Source organism: Lytechinus variegatus, chromosome 1 (assembly GCF_018143015.1).
Source record: "Lytechinus variegatus isolate NC3 chromosome 1, Lvar_3.0, whole genome shotgun sequence".
NCBI classification, from domain to species: Eukaryota; Metazoa; Echinodermata; class Echinoidea; order Temnopleuroida; family Toxopneustidae; genus Lytechinus; species Lytechinus variegatus.
In genome coordinates this window covers 7,847,836-7,864,098 of record NC_054740.1, presented here as the reverse complement: position 1 = coordinate 7,864,098, position 16,263 = coordinate 7,847,836, and the positions used below count along the sequence as shown (strand labels likewise).

The window sequence follows — 16,263 nt, the reverse complement described above, 5'->3', positions numbered from 1 at the left end:
AAAAAGAGAAAAATCCAAAAAGCATAACACTGAAAATTTCATAAAAATAGGATGTAAAATAAGAAAGTTGTGACATTTTAAAGTTTCACTTAATTCAAGAAAAACTGTTCTATTCACATCCTGGTTGGTATGCAAATGAGAAGACTGATGACATCATCCACTCCCTATTTCTTTTGTATTTTATTATATGAAATATGAAATATTCTAATGTTCTCCTCATTGTCAAGTGAAACGATGATTGATTCCTCCCTGAACATGTGTAGATAGCATTGTTTTATACTATATGGTTCAGTCAAGTTGGTCCTTATTGTCAAATCTGTAAAGAATTGAAAAAAATAATTCAAACAATAAAAAACTAATAGTGACAGACATCCTCGACTAACTCACCTAATTTTGCATCACTGTTTTGTGAAAAATAAGCAAAACTTAAAAATTCTGTAACTTTGTTATTTTGTATCTGATTTTGATGAAATTTTCAGCGTTATACTTTGATTTTTCTCTTTTTATTCAAATCAACATTTTTCTGGGGTGGACTTACTTTTAAACTCTTGGTGACAATCAAGAATTTTGTTTATTTTTATTCTTCAAATCTTCTTTTTTTTAAATTTATCTATCTGAATTGAATTTACATTGATTGTGGATATGTTTAGAAGTTAGAAACTTTGGAAAATCAACTTTTGATGATTTCATTGCATTATCAGTTGAGGATTCAAGTGATTAATTCCGTTTAAATATTTTCAATATAGAATTGATTACACTAATGATAGATAAATGAATAGTTTATTGTCAATCAATATTTAGGACTTAACATCAAATGTGCTGAGGTCAAACTTCTAAAACCTTTCATATGTACCTACAAGCCCCTCATGTCTTCATTTATATTTTCTTCCTCAGCTTGTCAGTGGGCACTCTCTCGTCAAGCTCCAGTAGAGGATCTCTTGGTCCATCAAGTCGAGGATCATTGGCCTCTAGTAAAGGTTCTTTAAACAGCGCCCTCAGTAATTCCGAACTTACCAGCATCCCAGACATGAATGACATCATTCAGCAGAAGGTGTGTTTTGTTTGCATGCTTCAGCTTGGAATGGTGGGGGGGGGGGTCTTTTGAAAACTCTTTTTAAAACTCTGTCAGTTATGGACTAGGCTGCCATTACAGAGTATTCTATGATTATTTATGTGGTTTGAAGGAGATACTGAATGCATTACTGTTATGTTTTTGGATTGTTCATACATTCCATTTTCATTCTTGGCTAACGAGCATGAACATGGATGTAAACTTTAACTTTAATAAGAAACAAAAATACTATGATTTTAAAGGTTAAATTTTAGCTTCCAAATTACTCATAGATCCCTTCTCTGTGCGTGATCATTGATCACAATTTTCATATATAATCAGGTTGCACTTCAAATCCACTTCTCAGCTTTTAGATTTTCCCTATGCATCATGAGCCATTATATGTGAATCGTGCCTGCTACTGCAATAACAATTGAAAAAGATTTGAGCTTGGTAACTTGTTTTTCATTTATGTTTTGAGGATAATGTAAGTTGTTTGAGAGAATGTGACCAGCTAGAATGTCTAAATTCTTGATAATAATTGTATATTACCAGCTACAGTGTATATTCCTTATTTATCAATTTTCAGGTTGATGCCTTGTTACAGGGTGGCATTGAGGGATTAGATTATCAGAGTTTGTCTACTACCACTCACAACCACCACCAGACATCACACCCTCATTACTACAACAACCAGCAACACCCTCCTCATCAACAAATGCAGCACCATCAACAACAACCGCAGCAATATCCCCAGCAGCAACAGCCAAATACCCGACAAGGGGAACCCTCCGTGCCTTCGTTATCGCCAAGATCATCTCTTTCGTCTATCTCACCCCCTGCATCGCCTGGCGGAGGCACGGGGAACAAACCCGGCCCTTCAGGCTCAGCTGGCGATGCATCTCATCAAGGTGGTAATGCCCTTCTCCAGTACGAAGGCCGTCCTCCAACGTATCAACAGCACCTAACAAACTTACACAGACATAGCAATAGGACTGATATCAAACCCCCTCCTGATTTGGACGGGGAACAACTGGCAGCATACCTCTCACAATTGCAGCTGAGCATGCAGGATCCGGGGTCATCAGGGTCAGGGGTCGGGGGTCAAGGTTCACGGGGAGGATTTGGTTTAGCCAGACCAGGACTTGATCTCAAGCATGCTACTTCAGAGTACAGTAGTCAGGAAGGTTATCTCAATGCGCAGCTGAGCCCTATTAGTGAAGGTAAGAAAATATGAATAAAGTAAATTCTTTTGTGAATAGAAGAATATCTATGGTTGATTAAGTGAATGATCATTTGTAAAATTGAAAATTAAAGAGAAGGTAGTGATTTGGGCGAAAACATTGCTAAAAAAATTTAATAAGATAGTTTTAAAGTAAATTTTTCATTTGCTATTTGTTTCATATTGTGTGTGCATAAATGATTTATTTTACCACAGTCCCATTGCATAAGGACTCTTATGATACTTTCCCTTAACCCTATATAGCCCGGGGGGCTAAAAGGCCCCCCCCCCCTCGACATTTTTCGCGATAATTTCTAAATGCAAAAAAAAAATACGCTGGAATTTCATGACTTTTTTCTTTCACATCTCCCGCACATTTTGAGACCCTGTTTGCGAATATCGGGGGTGTACTTGCGGAGATATAGCACATATTCGTGACCAATGTCACCGAAAATGGCAATTTCCATCGACTTTTGTGTACAATGTATGGGTTTTACAAGAAGTGTTGTCAGATGAATGTTTTTTTTTTCTGTTTTTTCCTCACATAACTTCCTTTCGGGCTATCACCAACTATTCTAGATTTTAAAAAACAATAAGAAAAATAGAGATTTCAGAACAAAGAAATACATAATAAATTAAAAACAAAGAAATACATAAGAATTTGGAAACACGGAAGGAAACAAGAATATTATCGCGAAAAATTAGCATATGCGCATAATTACTATTATCTGATAATTATACAATTTCAATACAGTTGAGTGAGCCGTCTTTTAGATTACATGACTGGCTACTAACATGCTTGATTCTATTGCATTTTCTCAAAAAATGGGGGGAAAACTACAAAAAAATGAAAATTCCTTGAAAAAATTTGAATATTTGCATAATTAATTAGATGAATAAAAAATGATAATAAATATCACAAATTTGACAACGCATTCTTGTAAAATACATAATGAGACACCCACACACCAAATTTGGTCGCAATCGGTCGATGAACGGCCGAGATCTGAGGGGAGGCCTAATAGGCCCCCCCCCCCCCCGGGCTATGCAATTTTAAAATAGCCCGGGCTATATAGGGTTAATGGTAACAACCATAGCAATCTTGATTTTTATATGTTGCCAAGCCGTCATGCAGTAACTTTAGAACGGAAGCCAGATCTTATTTCTACTGGACTCAAAGTAGTCTTTTGTTGTAGAAGTTTTATTTCAAAATTTCTCTTCTGGAATACTGTAAGCAGTAATCACTCACGAAGAGTATATGTATCCATTTTTATTCACTAGGTGTAGATTTATTACCAGGGCAGTCTGTAGCAGCTCCACGAATGGTATCAGCAGCTGTGTCTGATGACTCTATGGCAGGAGATAGTGGGGTGTATGAGGCATCAGCTAAAAGGTACAGCGACACCACTTAATTATATATTCTGATTGTAGTAATGAGTATGACCGTGAGTCAGTTATAATATAATCCATTAAATTGACTACCAATGTGTTGTATGTTTACCTGAATTTTTTGGTTGCAGCTCATGAATAACTAGAATTATTCATGTGGATATTGAAAAAAATTTGGATTTACATTATTTTGATGGGATATGTTTTTCATCAGTCATATAGTCGAAGATGATAATGAAAATAGGCTTATAAAGTGCATGTCTGTTCTGCTTGAGTAAAAATATAGTTACTCCTTTGGTTTAAATATGAATGAAACATATTTCTCACAAAACCAAATGAATTGGGATGTAGGATAACATTTTCTTTCCGAAAAAAAATATCACCTGTCCATTATGTTTCACTTTCTTGCTCTCTCTCACGCCCAGACCCGATGAGGCAGCAGGTTCAGAGGAGGTGTACGACCCAGCAAACTTCGACATGACCCAGATCCTTCTGGGTTGTCAGTACGATCCTCAGGATGGTCTCATAGTGATCACCCTAGACAGCCTCAAGAACTTTAGGGAACTACTACCATCGCAAAACACTCAGTTGTAAGTCAAAAGCATCTTGTTTCCTGGGTAATCTTGGCTTGTTTCACAAAGAGTTTAGCGCTTCTTAGAAGCATGTTTGTTGCAATGACATGATCAACGGCTAAGGATTTTGTAAGGTAATTCCTTGAAATAACATTTTTTTATTTCCCCCACCAATTTATAGACCATTCTGTGAACACCTCTAGTCATTATAATTTCAGATCATAAAGCCTTATCAGAAAGCAGGGGACTTTTCATGACAAATTATTTTTGGAAGTACTTACAAATTTTGCTCAGACATATACATGTATATATTCTGTATTTTTTCACACATATTTATTTATACAACTCAATGTGTATTGTTTCCCATACAGTTTTATCAAAGGCAACATTCAGCCGTGCCCACCCAACTCCAACCTGAGCTTCCAGACCCCACCCCTCCAACACATGGGTGCTAGTACCGTTTCCTTGGGCCACAAGGTCACTATACCTATCAAGGACACCGAGCTTCATGCACTCACTCTACAGATCTACATCTGTTTCTGTAACCCAGATGGGCTGGAAGACTGTCTGGTGAGTAGTATTTTCAATAAAATTTGCATGTCTGAAGAGTCTGCTTTTATTTTTGAATGCTAACACTTCACCTGTTCTGTTTATTATATAATATAATCATTGAATTGTTGATTAGCAGTAACCAAGAACGCAGTGCTGCTAAGTAGTACAGATTTTCCATATTTAGTTCTGAAAAAATAGAATACAGATGGTTTCATGCAAAATACTGATTTCTAAAGCTTCAGTTTTATGTGTTGTCCTGTGGTATTTCTTTGAAAATACTGATTTCCTCACCAGAATACTGATTTTCAGCTTTAAAATACTGAAATATTCTTGTTAAGGTTGGCAGCTCTGAGAATGTGATGACCCTGCTCAAAACCCATGATAAGATGACTGAAGTGAATTAAAAATATATTTCACCTATTGTTTCGAAAAGCACATTCGCAACCTTAATATCGTACATCTCAAAGTGGCAAGTTATTTTCCAATGAATAAATTTCAATTTAAAAAAATTGACCATCTTACCTAATTACCTTAGAACCCATATGAGTGAGATGTGCAGTCACTCCTCTGTACTATGTATGTTAATTTTGATTATTTTTCACCCTTGTGAAACATTTCTTCGACCAGGCCGGTACTCAGATCAGTCTCCTAGATGCCTGCTTGCTGAATCCTGCTTCTCCGAGGTGGTATACCCTGCTCAACTTCACCCAGCCAGCTTACCCTCAACATGACATAGATACAAGCAGTGAAGGAACAGCCACATGCACCAGTACTCTAGAGAGATCCAGTCAGGTAAATTAAGCATTGACAGACCACCTTTAATATCATGACCTTTTAACATTTCTTTGCCATTTTATTAATTCTCTTTATTGTATTGTGTAAGATATACATGTACATTGTTTTTACTTTGCAAATATGATATTATGAGTCTTTGGACTTTTGTTGTGTAACCATTCACAATAAAACCAGAATTGAATGAAATTGAACTTCACAGCATTGTTATCACCCAATCAGATAAGGTTAATGCTGATTGGTTGATTTTTTTTTCAAATGCATTCTAGCTTCACTTTGATAGACAATTCAAATTAAAAGTGATTTCGTGAGGAAAGCTTTGAAGAAATTGTTAGATTTAATTCATTTTTTGAAGTTGGACAATAAGGTCAAATGAATTACTGCCAGATGATCTGCCATGTTATGTGCTGCATAACTTTCCAGCAAATTACACATTGAAAAATTGAATTTTACTGATTTTCAAGTTTCTTTTTTGAGTTCCATTCAATCCAAAAAGTTTAATGAAAGAGGTTTCCCACTGGGTCAGCATAATGGTTTTATTAATTATTGATGATCAAATGGGCATCATTAAGTTGTTTAGGATGGATTTTCAATGTTCAATAAAATCCATTTTCCTTTCTACCAAAGACAAAATATTTCCTTGTGTTGGAGAACCTGTTTGTTTCTGTACATCTGGATGTGATATGCAGTTTTTTCCAATATTTTCTTTCATACTTTCAAATGAATTTCTTTCTAGTCTTTCCATTATGTATTATTACCTTTATTTTGCAGACTCGTAGTCATATGGCAGACATTTTTGATACAGCGCTTCCAGTTGAAACAAGGTATGTGTATACGAGTATCTTAGGAATCAATGATCTTCATTTGTATCTTTTTTAATACAATTTTTTCCTACTTTTTGATATCACAATACCTTTAGAAAACTAATGAATGTGTTAATGGTTTATGATACTGAATGGAGCAAAAGAAAGTGGAAATTATTTCATAAGCATTTAAAAAACATACGGGCAATGTTTAAAAAATTCCTGTTCTGACCTAATAATATAGTGATTACAGTAAATAATTTCATCATTGATAATCCAGCTAATGCTATAGGGATTTAGTGACTCATATTTTAAGGAAGACATTCATTCATCTCCTTTTCTATTTTTTTATGCCTATTAGATTACGCTCAACGTCCATGGACAGTTCACTTCTCACCTACCGTCACCCACCACCTGTTACTCAAGTGCCTCCAGACAATGCCCACCCTCCCTCATCTCAGCTACCCTACAACCATACTCCGCCCCACCCCACCTCTGTCACAGGCTACATCCCACCCCCTACCACCACCCCCTTCCATGACTCCCCTTTGGAGGTTGGGGGCGGTGTAAGGGGAGGTGGGGACCCTGGTGCTACTCAAGATCCTATTTCCATGATGACCAACGGGTACTTGGACTCTGTGACCTCAGACAAGGACCCAGGGGACCAGTTTAGTGATTTCCCTGGACCAAGTATAACCAGGTCCAAGACCTTTGGAGGTGGATCATCAACAGGGATGTCGAGACCTGCAATGGCGAAGGTAAGTACTACCTTCTGTTTTTCCTCCTTTTTTGGGGGGGTGTGAATGCTTTGTTTAAATGTATGTTTAAATTGGTAGAGCTTTTTTTGTTGAAAGTAATTCAGTCAGACCTGTATATGAAGACTACCCAGATAAGTGGGCCACTGGAGATTTCTATAGACTTGTTCATTGTCAAATGGGAGACAATCTTGGTGGCCACAAAAAAACAGGTTGTCACTTTTGACCAGTGGTTGCTAAGATAGTTTGACTGTATGAAAAATGACTTTTTTGTTTTCATACAGCTTTTTTTTCAATAGATCTACATTCATGCTATTCAAAATATGTTCTCTTTTAAAATCAATTTAAGCCTAATTGATAGGCAGTACTCAGTAAGTCTGATTGATTAATTTGATAGTGATATGGTCCAAGATGTTATACATGATTATGAACAATATTCATCTTTATATGATTATTTTGTTGTTTTATCAGCTGAATCGCAGTGAAAGTGATGGTGCTATGATAACGCCCAGAATTGGTCCATTCAAGAGGAATTCTTTGGAACGCAAGAGCTTACGATTTAAAAAGGTCAGTTTGTCTCAATTTTCCAGGAATATGCTGCATTATGCCATACCTATAACACTCTTCATGTATTCATTGAAATCTTGTCTGAAATCGGTTTATCTCACTTATTAGTTAACAAATAGTATATCCTTGTTAAAAGAAGTGAAGCAAAACTGGGCATCAAATACATGTTTGTTTTACCATGGTTATGTTCCTTACGTATGTCCAGAAAATTAGGCAGCTGCAAGTTTATTTCAATTTGTAAGGTTTAATGTTATATATTCATTTAGAACTTAAAATAATTTAGTTATTCCATAGCTTGAACATTTATTAGATACCTACACTTGGTAAATTTGAAGGTTATTGGTATCAGAGGATCGGTGTGGTAAGAAACCAAGAAGGAAATTGGAGTTGCAATCTCTCTAAACCCTATACTTTCAACAATACTGGTGGGAATAACCATGATTCTGACCAACATTGTTTATTGTTTTGAATTGAATAGATGGAAGGTCAAGGTAGCCGGAGGTCACCTGACTTACGGTCAACGACAAAGGCAGCTAGGATGGAGATAGAAGCACTCAAGACTCAAGAGGCACAACTCAAAGATGATCTATTGAAATATAGGGAGATCAAGAGACAGATGGAAGAAGTACAATTAAAAGGTAAGCTTTGATGCTGCATCATCTCTGTCAACATTGCTGAGGAAGCAAACCTGTATGAATGTTGGATCTGTGTTTGTATTTCATTATTCGAAAGTAAAAATGAGCAAAAGTTACAAACAAATGATACAGAACGAGATGAGCATGTAGGATTCTGGGTTCACAAGAGAAGGATTCTTTCTCATTATCTGGAGGTATGGGTACCTATTATGATATGCTGGAATGTACAGGTGGAATGTCTCATGTGACACAATTTTAAGAATTTACCACTGTTGTTTCATTTCTGCTTCCCTAATTACCACCATAGCATTCAATTAATTCTGTCATTCAATTTCATCCACAAAAGCTTTAGAATTTTGTCCTATTTCATCTATCTGTTCTGCCTAGCTTTTCCCACTATTACCCACTTTATTTATCATCCCTACAGGTAATCAGAGATCTCACCCCCGCAAACCTGACAGCGATATCCTCAAGAAACTCCTGGACAGTGCTGAGCAGGAGGCGCTGCGGAAGCAACATCAAAGAGACGCCATAGAGCAGAGGATACCCACCGAGTCTACATCAATACCTGAAGCAGATTTCATGTTGGGACATGGCTCCACGGTGATGAATACAGAGTAAGTGTCTTATGGATTCTGCCTCATGTGTTGGGGTATAAAAAGTTTATGGAAGCAAGCGATCACGAGGTCCTCTCATTTTCAATATTTGGTGTTTGACAGACAACTGATTTACATTGATTGTTTGGTGAAGTAAAAATGACCTTTATAGCTTCTGAACTTTAAAGGAGAATGAAACCTTTGGACCAAGATAGCTTGTGTGAAAACAGAAAAATTAAAGAAACAGATCAACGAAAGTTTGAGAAAAATCGGACAAGTAATGAGAAAGTTATGAGCTTTTGAATATTGCAATCACTAATGCTATGGAGATCCTCACATTGGCAATGCGACAAAGATGTGTGATGTCACTCTTGAACAACTCTCCCCATTACTTTAGTATATATTTTACTTAAATTGCCTCTTTTATTACATCTATCAGTAGAACATGTATTCTTTCTATAGGAGGGCATGTAATACAGAATTTTAAAGAATACATCATGGATAAAGAGTTTGTATCACCATACGAAAAAGCAAAAAGACACATTTTCAGGGTATTTCATAGTCCATCAAAGGGAAAGTTGTTCATGTGTGACATCACACATCCTTGTCGCGTTGCCAATGGGAGGATCTCCATAGCATTAGAGATTGCAATATTCAAATGCTCATAACTTTCTCATTATTTGTCCGATTTTTCTCAAACTTTCTTTGTTCTTATTCTTTGATTTTGCTGTTTCGACACAAGCCTACTTGTTCCAAAGATTTCATTCCCCTTTAAGTCTGCTCAGCTATACTTGTCATGAGGTTGACTTTCTGCAGCAAGTAGCATGTGCAAGGGTGTATCTCTAAAACCAGCCTCTGAGGCGTGGACAGAGCATTTCATACTTGACCAGAAAATGAGCATGCATAACAATGTTTGTAGCAAAGGGATATCTTGTTGGCCATTGATGGTTTCCCTCTTGTCTTTTACCCGTTGAAAACAAAGATAACTACATGCATGTATCCATCAGTTTCAGAGTATGCATACAACTTTTAATGCTCCTCTATTAACGTTGGTTTCACAAATACAGGAAAGAAGTCCTGACGTCAGAACTGTGAGCCTCTTATTGAAGGAAGGTCCTCTGTGGAACCTCTAAAGATCTCACATGAAAGCTGTTATCAGCCTTGCCTGTATCGCACAGGAACTCAGATGATGTCCCTGTGACAAATGGTGCTAGTGCTGATCAAATGGGCTTCCATCTTCTTTGCTGATGAAGGTTGGGTTCTGTATCCACTGTGGGTACAACTTCTATCTCATCTGGACCCTGCAAGGTAGTCAAACGACTGGCTTAGGAGACAACAACTCCTCTGATCCTTGGTAACATTGTCTTTCTTCAGGTGTTGTAAATCAGCTTCTAGAAGGAATGTTCAGCTTGGTTCGTCGGCCTTCAGCAACGTCATTCTGACGCCATCCTGACAGAAGCAAAGTCATGTTGTCCTCGCACTAGTCATGGCACTGCTCAGGAGAGAAGGAACATACGATACGCTTCACCTGCATTGTATGTTTACCATCTTGGTGAAGTATAGGTCAGCTATGCGTTTACATGGTAATTTGCAGTATGTCCTCTGAAGATTCAACTCAACTTCACTCTTTGCATTGCTCTTTGTTCAATATTTCATTAATCTTAGGAGCAATTAGAAGTTGTTTTTGGAAATTCAATCGAAGGTTATATTGTGTACAACTAATGGTCATTGCTGCATAAAACCATGCTTACCAGATTCTCATGCAATTGATATTTTGCATATCGAGTAAATGGAGATCACATTTTTTGAAGTATTCAACATTTACTTATTCAGACAACCATCATATTACTGTAAGTAGAGAGAGAGAGATAGTGAGAGTTGAATAGGAGAAAAAGCTGTTATGATGATGTTAATAAGAACATTTTCCTTTCAAAAAGAAATTCTGCAATACTGGGTTTGGATTTCAACATTCAGTGCATTCACAATGCTTCAATTTCCATTATATGTCAACAGAATTTTGTTTTACTTGTTAAATTTTCAACTTTCTGTTTTTTGATTTCCATTCCATTTCACTGAATTCCATCTGTAACTATCTAAATATTAATTGTCATTGTGGTACACAGAGGGGGAAAAGGTGCCATCTTGTTAGCTTGTTTATAATTGTGCACTTTCCTTTGTGAATTCCTGTGTATCTTTTTGACAGCTTTCTTCAAGCTTCTGCTTTATGTATTCCATGTGGTTTAGACATATTTTTCTTGTCTATCCAGCGATTCAAAATCATTCTCATTCTGTATTCAGTCTTTCCTACCAAATCTCTTTGAGCCCCCAAATTAATCATATATCTTGCATTTAATGCAAATTTGTCATTGATTACTGATTAACTTCTTGCAACAAGGAGTTAAAGGTAAAAAAGAGTAATTGCAGGAAACAGTTATTTCATGATAAAGTCTTCTAAATCAAGGTTAATTGCCACCATATTATCATATATCTAGATGTGGTACATTATTGTAAACCTATCTTTGTGAAATCATGAAATCTTAGCCCAAAACTCATCATTCTGATGATCACTAACACAGAAAAGCATTTGTGGGACAGTTTATTATTGCTTTGAAAACTTCTTGTCATTTCTTGGCAATTACACATTTTTCTTCCAAAGCCATTTGGTACATCTTTTTATTTACACATACAGACACTTGGGGGGTAATTTTATTGGATTCTGTTCCAACTGGTATTTATTGTTAAACTGATTTGCCAGTGAACTTGTACACTCTCATTACATGGCAATATCAATGGACATAAGAATGGTAAAACACTCTATTTTGTTCAATAATAATAAAAAGAACCCTTCATACAAATGTAATAGATATGAAAATTCAACTGTAATGGATGCTTCATAAAAAGGGAACCTGATCTTATTAATGCTCATTTACAACACTCATTCAATACAGTATTCCAGTAAAGTGCATTGGATCACTAGTTGTGCCTGGTGGAAAATAGAGGACTTGGCATTCATCCTTGAATGATATATTGTGATTTACATATGTAATTTCAAACTGGTCATTGAAAATTTAGCGATTGTGAATCTTACCTGGGAAGGTTCCCTTTTTTTGTGTGCAAAGGGGATGGGGCATTTCTGTATTCATATGTCAAAGGAAAACAAGAATAGATTCTAGATAAAATTCTACTTTTTATGAGGCTCATGGTTGATCAATATGAGAAATTATGGCTTTTTGTTTGTCGACTTTCTGACTACAAACTTATTAATTTGTGATTGAATCTACAAAAAAAACTTAATGAAGCTATCCAGATATGTTTCTGTACCACCATTCATGTTAGGACCATTCTCCTTTCCATAGAGGGTGTTAATGAACTGGTAAATACACTTATCCAGGGTAAATATTTTTTCAAAATTGCTGCAAAGTGATTCCATTTTCTTTCAGTCAAATAGCTATTGAGCTTATGCTTGCTGCACTTGGTACTTATTGGCATGTGAATGAACAAAGAATCGAGGATAAGTTCCTGTGATGTGAATGGCGAGAGAGGTTATTTAATTTCAGCCAAATGGTAAGCCTTTCTACCTGTTTAGAAGGAAGCCTACATTCTTGCATTTCTGTTCGATGATTTTTTTTTGGGGGGGGCAGGGGTGGGGTAGCTTGTTATAAAAAATATATAATATTCAAACACCTATATGAATCATATCAACATTCATTGATGCAATCATGGTGATTTTAGTACTAGATCACTTTCAGTCAAACAACTTCTGTAGTACAATGTAGTATTGCCTACCATTCTTTGCAGGTTTATACTACATGAAATGCAGTTTCTAACAATATGTGTCATATCTTTTTAAACATTTAAATGTTTAGTGAAGTCCATGAAAGTTGTCAATGTTTTTTATGGTGATGTTTTGTGAATGATGGGGGAAAATGCTGTAATTGGCTTTCAAAATCATATTTTATACAATATGTGTATATAATGTTGAATAACGAAGAGACTCTGTCTGATTGTGTACAGATATTTATATATAGATATATATCATTCAAACAAATACAAATTTTGTATGTATTTTTATATCGTAAGTCTTTTTAACTGATTTTGTAATGTCAAATGTGTAAAGATGTCAGTTGTATCTCGCTTACCCCCGTCATTGTATTGTGTACCACTCTTTTATAAAGAGAATTATCTGTAGGAGTAGGGGGGGGTTCTTTCTTTCTGAATAAGGAAGGACTTTTTTTAATGAGTAAGGATACCATAACCATAACTTTTTTTTAACAAGTTTGTGCTCTTTTAAATGTTTTGTTACCCAATAATTTATGCATAAATGGGATATAGTTATTTCATCAGCTGAATTTCAGTTTAGATTATGGTATCAACTTCTTGAATAATTCTTTGTCATTGATTAATATAGGAAAAAATTGGTGATTGTTCGTATTCTCGCCAACTTCTGAGGCGTTGTACAATACGAATAGCGAATATTCAGACACTATTCAGACCATCATTCTTTCACCTTTTAATGTGAAAAATCTTGCACCATCGCATTAATGCCTATTCACTTTTTATTTTATAGCATGAAATCATATTTTCATACTTGATAATAATGGTGGCTTCTGATATAGCGCACAGGTCCAGCTTTTGGTGCTCATGGTGCTTCAAGAAAATTGAATATACTCAAACTGATTGAAATGAAAAACAGAAAGAATAGAAATTCTCATGAATTCTCATGAATTCTTCTGAATAAAACATTCATGTGTGTTTGACATGTCTCCCTCGCAACAAAATAAGTTGCAGCAATGATTATCCTACCCATTGACTCCAGTCTTGTTTTTACATTTTCGATGAAACATCTGAATGACAATATCATGTAAAAAATAGGTGGGGAGATTACACATCAGTTCTCTTATTATGAAGACATGCGCAGTACTGTTGTACTATTAATGCAAATTTTAAAATGTCATGACCTTGTTATTCATCGTATTATGATGAAACTGACTATCTTGTCATGACAATATCATGTAAAAAATAGGTGGGGAGATTACACATCAGTTCTCTTATTATGAAGACATGCGCAGTACTGTTGTACTATTAATGCAAATTTTAAAATGTCATGACCTTGTTATTCATTGTATTATGATGAAACTGACTATCTTGTTTGTCTGACTTTCCCTTTGTGTTGAAAATCATTATTATCATGAGTATCTGGAGCACCCTTTTAAAGATGTGTTAATAGAAAGGTATTGTGATGTATTGAATGTAAAAATAATTGACATATGCTGGCAGGACCAAAAAAAAACATTGTTTAAATTGTTTAATGTCTGTGTGTTCCCGTCTTAGTAAAGTTTTGTACAAAAATGATATGCATAATGTATATGTACAAAGTTTAATGTTTCCTTGTACAGAGTTCAATGTTTCCTATGCTGTTTCTAACAGATGTATAAAAAAATAAAATGCTGAATAACTAAAGAAAATTTGAATTGAATGTCACTCATTCTTTATGGAGTCTGTGTCACAGTCATATGAGCGCAGCAAGATTTGACTGTGTGATAGCACAATGTCATTTTTAACAATTTTATTGAAATTCTCAATTTATCTTTTGAAATCGCGTGTAATAATATGTCCATCTATCCTTTTTTCATCTCCATGATTCTATGAGGAGTATGAATGTGACATTTCAGTATATATTTCATATTAAGCACTGTGTAAAGAAACATGGACATGAAAATAATTGAGAACTTGCGACACCAATGATGAAGATCCCAGCATTGTGCTTTTGAATTTGATTTTAGACTCTTTTATCTGTATGTGTTTTTCAAACTTTGCTTACTTTTTCATTAGTATTCTTAAGAGATTACAAAAACTTCTCTAAACGGAGCATTATTCTAATCCCTGTATTGTTGAACATAGTCAAAATCAGCTGCAAGACCAGCAGAGAAAGGTGGTGGTGATGATGGTGATAATGTTGATGGTGATGATTATGATGATGGTGAAGGTGGTGATGGTGATGATGTTGGTCAATGGTGATGGTGGTGGTGATGATGAGATAGTAATAAAGATTATGGTGGTGACGGTGGTAGTGATGGTGTTAATGGTGAAGATTGTGATGGTGATGATGGTGATGGTGATGAAGAAGATGATGATGATGATGAAGATGGTGGTGGTGATGATGATGATGCCGATGATAGTGATGGTGGTGAGGGTGGTGGTGGATGATAACTTTAGATTAGTTGAATTACATTTGCAGACAGGATGACAAGCTAGTAAAATCCATTGAATCAACAAATTTAATAACAAACTCAATCCATATTATCTACCTGATTTCCTCAAAGAGAACATAACTTTAAAAATGAAATAAATAGTAAAGATAAAAATTACACCAATTACTAAATAATTAAAAATGCGAAATGGAATGTAAAATGACTTATTTAAGGGATGATCCAGACTGGAGGTATTTGTATCTCAATACGTAGAGTAAAATTTACAAAGCAAAATGCTAAAAATTTGATCAAAATCGGATAACAAATAACGAAGTTATTGAATTTTAAAGATTTACATTATTCCTGTGAAGCCGATCTAGACATGTCTTTATGAGTATTCATTAGGTGGACTGATGTCTTATCCCCACTTGTTCTTTTGTATTTTATTGTATGGAATGAAAATTATTCAAAACTTTTCTACCAAAAACTAAAACAATTGGATTGACAACTGATTAATTGCATTAGTTATTTACTGCCGCAACTTATTTCATTATAATGGAGACACATTTACACATGAATGAAAAAAATGAAACATTTATCTGTTTATGATTTTAAGTAATAACATAAGAAAAGGGTAAATGGGGATGTGACATCATCAGCCAACCTAATGAATATTCATGACGATGTGCATACAACTGTTTTCACAAAATATTGATAGACTTTCAGATTAAATAACTTTGTTATTTGCTATCCGATTTAGATGAAATTTTCAGCATTTTGCTCTGTGATTTTTACTTTATTTGGATATAAATATTTTCAGCCCGGACCACCCCTTTTAATACTTAAGTTTTGCTCTAAACAATAATTATGAGGATCGACAAATGGAATCGACAAGTATGAAATTTTAATCTACTCTCGAATTGATTTTCACAAACATAAGTGTAAGGTCTCAAATCGTTGCAAAGAGATGGCTAAACATATTATCCCTAATAAGAGACTGGTGTGTGGGGGTAGTACATAGCAAACATGGCCTACTATATGCAAGAGAATATTCAACATGTTTTGGATTATACATAAATTGGGTCGCATTTGAAGAGCATTATTTTTGTTGCAAGAATAGTACGTAGTACACTAATCA

General features: G+C 35.3%; 1 protein-coding gene and 1 long non-coding RNA gene across 2 annotated transcripts in view; one reads left to right on the top strand and one right to left on the bottom strand.

Moving 5' to 3' along the window:
* Window positions 1–10,411, top strand: part of LOC121418703 (protein WWC2-like) — a 50,731-nt gene extending 40,320 nt beyond the window's left edge. The window contains exons 9-20 of the mRNA XM_041612785.1: window positions 895–1,051; window positions 1,641–2,274; window positions 3,555–3,666; window positions 4,088–4,252; window positions 4,606–4,804; window positions 5,414–5,578; window positions 6,350–6,402; window positions 6,743–7,139; window positions 7,608–7,703; window positions 8,182–8,341; window positions 8,766–8,955; window positions 10,002–10,411. Coding sequence (XP_041468719.1) covers window positions 895–1,051; window positions 1,641–2,274; window positions 3,555–3,666; window positions 4,088–4,252; window positions 4,606–4,804; window positions 5,414–5,578; window positions 6,350–6,402; window positions 6,743–7,139; window positions 7,608–7,703; window positions 8,182–8,341; window positions 8,766–8,955; window positions 10,002–10,029 — 2,356 coding nt within the window. The 3' untranslated portion in view covers window positions 10,030–10,411. The remainder of the gene's footprint in view (window positions 1–894; window positions 1,052–1,640; window positions 2,275–3,554; window positions 3,667–4,087; window positions 4,253–4,605; window positions 4,805–5,413; window positions 5,579–6,349; window positions 6,403–6,742; window positions 7,140–7,607; window positions 7,704–8,181; window positions 8,342–8,765; window positions 8,956–10,001) is intronic.
* Window positions 10,412–12,052: 1,641 nt separating this feature from the next.
* Window positions 12,053–14,932, bottom strand: LOC121418667. Its single transcript, XR_005970502.1, has 2 exons — window positions 14,044–14,932; window positions 12,053–13,892 (listed from the first exon to the last, which is right to left on the bottom strand). It is a non-coding gene; the product is annotated as an uncharacterized LOC121418667 (long non-coding RNA).
* Between the last annotated feature and the right edge of the window lie 1,331 nt (window positions 14,933–16,263).